This window comes from Palaemon carinicauda, chromosome 17 (assembly GCF_036898095.1).
Source record: "Palaemon carinicauda isolate YSFRI2023 chromosome 17, ASM3689809v2, whole genome shotgun sequence".
In the NCBI taxonomy this organism is placed as follows: domain Eukaryota; kingdom Metazoa; phylum Arthropoda; class Malacostraca; order Decapoda; family Palaemonidae; genus Palaemon; species Palaemon carinicauda.
Window position 1 is genome coordinate 26,899,039 of NC_090741.1, and position 9,860 is coordinate 26,908,898.

General features: G+C 26.5%; 1 protein-coding gene across 1 annotated transcript in view; it reads right to left on the reverse strand.

The window, feature by feature from the left end:
- Positions 1–6,211, reverse strand: part of LOC137656274 (proliferating cell nuclear antigen-like) — a 58,382-nt gene extending 52,171 nt beyond the window's left edge. Inside the window, exons 1-3 of the mRNA XM_068390445.1 lie at positions 5,998–6,211; positions 3,677–3,831; positions 2,690–2,806 (exon numbers count right to left, since the gene is read on the reverse strand). Coding sequence (XP_068246546.1) covers positions 2,690–2,806; positions 3,677–3,831; positions 5,998–6,211 — 486 coding nt within the window. The remainder of the gene's footprint in view (positions 1–2,689; positions 2,807–3,676; positions 3,832–5,997) is intronic.
- Between the last annotated feature and the right edge of the window lie 3,649 nt (positions 6,212–9,860).

The window sequence follows — 9,860 nt, forward strand, 5'->3', positions numbered from 1 at the left end:
ACTATAAACCGACGAGGAAAAATAAGTATAACAAGTAAAATTATTGTAATTTAAACGAAAGGGTTTGTGTTGATGAACAACCCCAAAAAATGTTTCAAAATTGTGAATTATTGGTAATATATAATTAGTTAGTTTTTCATCATTACATTTTCTTTTAACAAATAAAATATCCGTGTGTATTTTATTAAAGTTGATTTTATAATATATAAACCGCCTTTCATTTTCATTGATATAATCTCCAAAATATACACGAAGCGGGGATTTATTATGTTGTGCTCTACTTGAATTTAAAAAAAATAAAAGTAACAATAATAATAATATAGAAAGTTTTCTATACATTGGTCCGTTAGATTGGAAATAATTAGATATTAGAAAATGATATATCATATATACATAAAGTTTTTTAATCATATATTTATTGATAAATATATTTTAATTCATTTTAAAGTAATTTTAGCTAAATTAATAATGATAACGAATATTTTTGTATAAAAACATTTATTTAAAATAAACCAAAAAAATATAAATAAACCAACAGACGAGTGAGTTACATAATTACTAAAATGGATAGCCTACATAAATGTTTATTTTGCATAAAGTCTTTCAATAAAATAATGTTAGCAATATTTCTCGTTTTGTTATTTGCTATTTTGATTTATGTAGGACTCAAATATATTACCCCAAACACAAATAAACCAACAGACGGGTTGCTTACAAATTTTGTGGGGTAATTTATGTCTGTCAAGGATTGGTTTATAAATATTTTATCTAAATAATATATTACTTTGATTATAAGGTGTTAATATTTCTGGGGATAAATTAAATTTGTTTTGATTTATAGATAAAATGGGTTTATCTTTTTTTATTTCAATATCAATATTTCCTTCTTTGTTAATGATTAATTTTTCATTTTCATCGTGATATTCCTTATATTCATTTTCGTTATCATTGTCAATTGGCATGTATTTATTTTCATGTATATTAAAATGATCTTTTTCTTTAAAAATACTAGTACTATTATTATCATTATCATTATTTTCATTGTTGGCTCCTAAACGGATTCTTTTATATTGAAATATTTCAAAGCTACCTTTTCTCTTCTTATTGTTGCTATTGTTTTCGTTGATAAATACTTCATCATCACCCAATTCATCATCATCATCATCATCATCATCATCATCCGAGTCTTCTTTTTTTCCTTCATCTTCCTTATTATTAATGGTGGTAGTATTATCCTCAGAAAAATGAGTTTCCCGTGATGTATAATTATCCTTTATGATAAAGTTAGCATTATCACTATCATCATCGACAAATACTTCGTCGTTATCAGAGTCTTCTTTTTTTCCTTCGTCATCTTCGTCTTCCTTATTATTGATAGTGGTAGTATTATCCTCAGAAAAATGAGTTTCCCGTGATGTATAATTATCCTTTATGATAAAGTTAGCATCATCACTATCATCATCGACAAATACTTCGTCGTTGTCAGAGTCTTCTTTTTTTCCTTCGTCATCTTCGTCTTCCTTATTATTGATAGTGGTAGTATTATCCTCAGAAAAATGAGTTTCCCGTGATGTATAATTATCCTTTATGATAAAGTTAGCATTATCACTATCATCATCGACAAATACTTCGTCGTTGTCAGAGTCTTCTTTTTTTCCTTCGTCATCTTCGTCTTCCTTATTATTGATAGTGGTAGTATTATCCTCAGAAAAATGGGTTTCCCGTGATGTATAATTATCCTTTATGATAAAGTTAACATTATCATGATCAAAATCTCTGGTGATGGGGATATTATCATCGGAAAAACTGTTTTTTTGTGGTGCGTGATCATTAAACTCTTTTACGTTTTCTTTCTTCTCTGTATCATTATTAAAGTCATTATACGTAGCTTCTTCTCCCCGCTTATATGAAATAAAAGTTTTGTTATTTTCTATTATATAACTAGCATTATTGTCGCTGTTATTTTTTTCGTTGTCTCTGCAACAAATTTCTTTATCAAATATTTTTCCGTTTTTTGGTCATCACTAGAATTTTCATTGATAAATATTTTATCGTCCATCTTATCATCATGAAGTTCCTCCTTTTCTTGAACAATTCCTTCTTCTTCTTCTTCTTCTTCTTCTTCTTTTTCTTTGGTATAGTTATCATTACTATTTTGCATGACCGAGTTCAATAAAAAACCATTTGTTAATTTAAGGTTATAATTTTCCTTACTAATTTTCGTTTTATTATTCTTAATTTCAAATTGATCATCATTATCATTAATGACATTATTATATCCCATTTTGTTATTATTGTTGTTAATTTTTTCTAGATTTTTTGTTATTTCCCTTGTAATAATATTAGCATTCTTAGAATTTTCCGAAAGATAATTAACATTATTATCAACTTTCATTTGGGGGTGTCCTGTAAAGGTAACATTATTATCCGAGTATTTTTCGCTTAAAAAATCAAGTATCGTAGAATCCTGGTGGTTATCTTTATTAGATATAGCCACTTGCTTAAATAACATATCGGTAATAAAATGAAAACCTATATTAAACAACGAACAAAATACCATATTAATAATCAAATCTTTATTATCTATGGGTGTTAATTCATCTGTTAAAGTGTTTGTAGATTTCTTATTATTTAATAATTCAGCAAGTTTAGTTAATTTATCCAAATTTTGGTCCCTCAAAACTGATACTTTATACAACATAGCTTTCATATTGCGGTTTATATGTCCAATTGCTTGAATCATCTGTGGGTATTTTGAGTTTGATATTGGAACATTCTGAACCTTATCAAAAACTTCCCGTAAAGTCTGAAGAACAAATGTTGTTATATTAAAATCATCATCGGCAATATATTTTTTCAGTAAAAGTATTTTCTTTGTGTTGTTGAAAATATCAACATTTGATAAAGAATCTATGTTATTGTAATCAAAAATGCGTTCTGTTATATTTTTCAAAGCAGAATTCTCTTTAGATTCATCGTTTAAAATTTTTTTCAATAATTCTTGAAATATGATACGAGTTAGTTTTGCTTCAGATTCAACACCACCTTCTAAACTATTATTGAATAGATTATATTTTTCCATAGTTTATTTTTTAATTTGTTTAGAAAATATGTTATATCTCAATACTTTCCTTTGTCACCGACAATAATAAATAAAAAAAAATTAACGATAATATATATATACTTGTATTTAAACAGTTTAAAAGTTTTTGCTAATTTATGTTTAAGGTGTGACAAAAAATTATTATAAGTTGTTAATTAAATTTTTATATAATAATAATAATAATAATAATAATAATAATAATAATAATAATAATAATAATAATAATAATAATAATAAAATTTAAAGAGGAAACCCACAATAGCATAATGTCATGCTTTAGAAGTGTCTGCAAATTTGTAACTTTTGCTGCAGCCATAATGTCACACAATAACCAGGTAATCAGTATTTTAGTTATCTAACATAAACTTTAATATACATAAATATATATATATGTACTTTATATGTGCTATTGTTTTGAAAATAACCGAAATGTCATTAAAATGGCCGTAAACAATTCGAATTATCAGTAGAATATTTTGATATGTAATCATGGATACTGGGTCCTGTACAATCTTTCCGTCGAATATGTCCCAGATAATCAAAATCAGATTCTTCGCCAAACATATTAATTACATCATCAGATGGTTTATTTTTTGGGGGCATATTAGTCACCATTTCCCCTCTAGTATGCATTGTAAAATTATCATCATCATCATCATCCTCATCATAATTTTGACCGTGTGTTATCATTCCCTTGGTCCTCTTTTTAGAACACATACCAGGTGCTTCTAAATATAGAGCATTTTTGTTTTTGGTGAATCGGTTGTACAAATTTTGAATATAAACTACAGAGTTTTTTAGAACTAGGGGCGCTCCATTGCATATATTTGTTAACGTAACAAAACCTAGGTTTTTTACGTAAACGATGTTGGGAATAGAATTGTCTATTATTGGTCTTTCTCCATTTTTTACTGAAAAATCTAAAGTATATTGTTTTTTATTATTTTTTGCATTTAATATTAATTGTGGATAAAATTTCCTGGCAACATCAAAGGCAAATTCATGATCCTTAAACTCAACCTTTTCATTGAAATCATCATTAAATTCACAGAAGTAATTAACAAATATATCAGCTGAATTTTTCAATTTATTGTGTATATCATTAAACATATCAGAATGTTTATTTATAAATTCGATATATTTTTCTTTTTCTTTTTAAAAATTTTTACTTTTGTGGTACTTATTACTACTAACTTGTTCATCTACAATTTTCATATTATTATATATATTACCAATAGTACTTGGTGTTAATTTAGCCCTAGGAACATTTCCATTGTGTGTCAAATTTGTATTTGAAGCAGTAGAAATTAATTTATCATTTATATGTGATTCATCCATAAGCTTTATGAGAAAATTATATGCAGAACAATCACTGGGTTGATTCAAAGAATTAGAAACCATAATTGCATTTCCATGCTTGTTTACAAACAAAATATTCGATGGAGCTAAAAGGCACTGCCCATTAAAGGGAGGAATTTCTATTAAATTTTCTTGGTGTACTTCATTAAGAAAAGCCAAACTTACAATATCATGTAATGTGTGGCACAATAACCTGTTATTAGAAAGAAAGTGGGGCTTTTTGTCTAAATATTTTAAGGTGTTGTTGCTTTTATCCTCATTAATAGTCATTATACTCCTTTCGTGGTTTTTATCTGACTGTCCTTGAATATTCATCATGGTTCGAATGAACGAAATAAGTACGGGATTTAAATCGAATACTCTCATACAAATATCTCTAGGATCTTGAGGATTATCTCCCGGTAAAACATATTTCAGGGGTTCTCCGTTCTGGAAAATATTATCAATATCAAAATTATCATCACTATCAACGGATTTTATATATAAATTATAAGGATTGTTATTATCATCATCATCATTATCATCATCACTACTACTGCTACTATAAGAATTGGTTTTAAATGGTCCAAGATTTATTTTCCTTTTATGTTTGCATTTAGAACTACTACTACTACTACTACTACTACTGGTATTATCAACATCACTTTCGGCATCAGATTTGTTGTTATATTCATCTAAAAACTTTTTTAATTCTGGTATTATTCCAATATTGTTATTCTCTATTTTACTCTTTTTATTTTGGTGGGTATTTTTTCTTTTATTTAAATCTCTTATATTAACATTTTTATCTCTTACATAATATCCACACCCTAGTGTATTATTTCTGGCTAAAAACCTTGAAAGAACTTTTCCATTTGATATTTGTTCTTCGCTAGAATTTATCATACAGACTTTAACTCCATTACAAATTCTATTATGATTCATTGCTAATATTTGCATTAAGATTTTACTATTTGGAAATATTAAAACCCCGGGAGGAAATGCAATGGTTTCAGAAAAACCAGTATTCTCTGGTGGATACAGCTTAGAGTTTATTCGAAAAATGGATCGACCATGGATAAATGGACCCATATTAAACTTTTCATATCCATGCCTCGTTGGATTCATATTACAGGATGTATGTTGAAGTGGTTTTTCAATATTTTCATATAGCAAACCAAGTTTTAGATAAGTACAAGGCGCACAAAAGCTTTCAAATACCCTTTCATGGCGCTCATTTATTTTTCTATTTAAATGATCTGTATATATTTGTTTAATTTGACTTGTTATATCAAATTCTATACCATTATCAAAGATTTCATATAGTAAATGACTAAATATACACTCTTCGCTAAGCGAATCTATCGTTTTTTCCAAGTCTTGTGTTAAACTTTTTAATTCGGGAGTAGATAAATTCTCTATTAATGTATTCAAAACTTCTTCGTTCATTTTTTCTTTTTGTGGATTTTTTCCATCACCAAAATTTGTAGGTAGATTATTAGGATTTAGAAAAGGTTGTTGTTGTTGTTGTTGTTGGTAATAATTATTAGTATTACCTTGTGCTTGTGCTTGCGGAATTACAGTAGCAGCAGAAGGAATAGATGATTGTGGTATCAGAACCGGATTGTTATCGACGGTGGTGGTGGTGGTGTTGTTGTTATTAAATGGTGATATCTGATGTTGTGGTGGTTGTTGAAGTTGAGTATATTGATATGGACTTTGATTATTTATTCCATAATTATCTTTACTATTATATGTTGTTGTATTCATATTTTTTAGATATAATAAAATAACACATTTGCTGCTTATATTTCAACTTGAGAAATGAAACTATATAATACCTTTTGATAATCTTTATCATACTCGTTTCCATTTGAATGAATTATGTTTAAAAAATATCGGTATAATTGCCTAAAATTATTTTGAATTTGAATTGCGCGTGTAATTTTATGTTGTAAATGTTTTCTATATTTAGATAATCTACTTTCATAATCAATAATAGATTCAATTATTAATTTTATCGCTCGAAGATGAGGATAAAAATTTTCTAATACAATTAAGGTATTTGGGGGATATTTAGATCGATTAAAAGCTTTGAAAAATTGCATATTTTTTATAGGGAGTATAGGAGTTTTATAGTAAGGAGAATAATTTATACTATATGATATATGTTTGACCGGCTTCATTATTATCTCATAAAATTTCTTATAGTATATTAAGAAATTTTGGTAGTATATAAGTATACTATATAATTTTATTCTTGTTTGGTTAAATGGGGCCTGAATCATATAATCGATATTATTATTATTATTATTATTATTATTATTATTATTATTATTATTATTATTATTATTATTATTATTATTATTATTATTATTTTGGGCCATCATGAGGTTTTTTAATTTTAGGTTGGAATTTTTTTTCATATATATTAAGTGATAAAAATGGCCATAAATATAAACAAAACTTAACTTTACAAGTCAAAATAGGAGAGCTGTTTCTTTGGATAGTCTTGTTATGAACAACCAAAATAATCTAAAAAAATTTTATTTTTTTTTACAATTTTTGGTATTTATACAATAACTTTGGATTAGTTTCTGTTATCTATTTAAAATCTAAACATATATAAATAATGAATATCGATAATACTTATTGTAACGAATTCAAAAGTTTGTATACGGATATAATAGAAATTAGAGATCTATCCAATTATATAAATCTTCAAATCTTTAATTATATATTTTATTTTGATGAAATAGTCATTCCTTGGGAAATGAAGAGTAATATAAATTTATCAAAATTAACAACTAGTCAAATTGATCGATTATACTTTATTGGTTTCGATTCAAACTACCTAAACGACAATAATGACGTACGGTACAAAGAGACTAATTACATATTGTCTTTCCGGTCAAAATATATTGATAATTTAAACCTTTATATAAATTTGAATGTTAATACTATTGAAAAAGTTTTAAGTCATGATTATCCGCTTATATGTGGTAAAATGTTTATAACACCCCACTTTAATACATTTGCTAATATTTTTTCGTCAAATAATAATAGTTATTGTTGGAATTGGGAAATTCACCATAATACAAAAACAATTTATGAATTCCTGGATGAAAATGAACGAGAGTTGTTTAAAAGGCCCCAAACGTTAGAATATCTATATCTTCTTCAATTGTCACATGAAAATATTTGGCTTTTACCGAAAAAATTAAAAGAAAATATCAATAGATTAATTCAAATTAACCATATAATTAAAAATTTTAATACTAGCAAATGTAAAAACATGATGGATTTTGTTGTATTTTAATAATGATATTTATTACCATTTAGTATCTAAAATATATGTCATTTATGCAATTTCTTAAAATATGTGTATGTGTGTGTGTTTTATTATACATCATTTAATAATTTTTCTTCGTCTATTTATTAATTAACACACTTCAATTCATTTTTTGGAGTGCCCGTATAATGTTAATCATATAACTACTGTTTGGTTTATATTTATCTGGGCGTTCCCTAATAATATCAGAAATTTCGTTTGATGATGAAGAAGCATCTAATTTTACTTCGTAAATATTCTTATCGATCATCTTTTTGACCTGATTTTTTGGTTGTAAAGATCCACATAAAGAAATCCCTTTACACGTCTCTCCTTGAAAAAATATAAAGTAATCATATAAATAAGAAGCTATGGAATTTCTTAAGTCTTGAATAATTTTCATTCTATCTTCTGCTATAAATGCATTTGTTTGAATATCAATAATAACCATAGGTTTGGGTTTTGGGATAACGCAACGATTTTTAGTTTTATATAAATTACATTCAACTAAAAATATGTAATCTTTTAATATATAAACTATATTATCGGGTATACAGTGCTCATAAGATTCACTCATCATTGCATTGTTTATCACAAAATGATAAGTGTAAAATTTTAATGTAGCGGGAATACCATTAAATTTCATGAATATATTAGATTTTTTTATTGTGGTTTCATTAATTACATGGTGCGGTTTACTCGATGCAGATATGTAGTTATCTAATACATTATCAAGTTTGTTTACATTTTTAGAAACAGAAGCATTCAATCTCCAACACATAGCAAAATAAGTCAATATATCAGAAGTTTGTTTATTCACATAACTTTCTTCGTACTCTAAAATAAATGGATAGGATTGTGTATAATTATCGGGTTGTACTCGCTGATATAATTTTATGGGGCCTTGTTCAATATAAACTGTCTTTACAGCAAAGTTATTACATTCTAAAAAGGAAGCTAAACCTATGATACTGTTATTATTTACCAATATAATGAAACAAGGTTCTTTATACACGGGACCCTCATCGTTTATATATAACATTTCACGAGTCAATATATTTCGTACAAAAGTTTCCTTTTTTTCTCTCATTTTCTTATATTGAATATTATAAATTTTTTTTTTTTGGATTGATACACAAACGATAATTATCAAATAGGATTTCTATTTCTCGGCTATAGAACGTCATACACGAAAGATCATTACACGACCCCTTAAATTTTTTTTATTAATAATGGGTGGTTCTCATTAATAAATCTTCTATATTCTCTTTCTTGTGATACCATCATCATTGTTTGTTCATTTTCTCTAACAATCAAATTCATTTTATCTTCTTCATTCATCTCTACCAATATAACATCAAAGGTTAAAATTACCTGTTTTAATAATTTTCTTTCAGTCAATAGTTTTTCATTTTCTAATTTTGATACTTTATAAAAATATCCATTATTACATTTCATGGAAAATTTATGCGCCGCATACGCTGACAATATTTTTATTCCCAGGTCCGTTAATGTATTATTATTACTGAATAAAACAAACCCCAAAATCTCTGGAGTTACCAAGCTAAAGTTGTAAACATATTCTTTCCTCATTGTTATATTTTTGTTTGAAATATAACAAGGTATGTATATAACATGCGACACAAATATATATTTCTTATTTAAAATATTTAGTTTCAGATACCCATTCTTGATGTACAAGGAAATAGCATTCAAAAACGTGTCCACAAATAAAAGGTGGGATAAATTTATAACTATTACAAAAATGAACTGTATTATAAAGAATTCTATAAGGTAATATTATGTTAGTTGAGGGGGGGTTAACTAATAGTCTTTCGTTTAACAGTGGTGGGGGTGGTTTGGCGGGATATTTATTCTGGTTGCAAACAACAGGAAGATTTATTATTTTATCATATCTACATACTGGACAAATTTTATTATAAGAAAAGTAACGAGATAAACAAAATGGGTGGAACTTGTGACCACACTCTGTTATAAAATACTTTTTCATGTCATCTAAACAAATTGGACAACTTTCTATTTTTCCTTCTATTTCCCCATTGGTTACCCATTCACTATCTTGTTTAT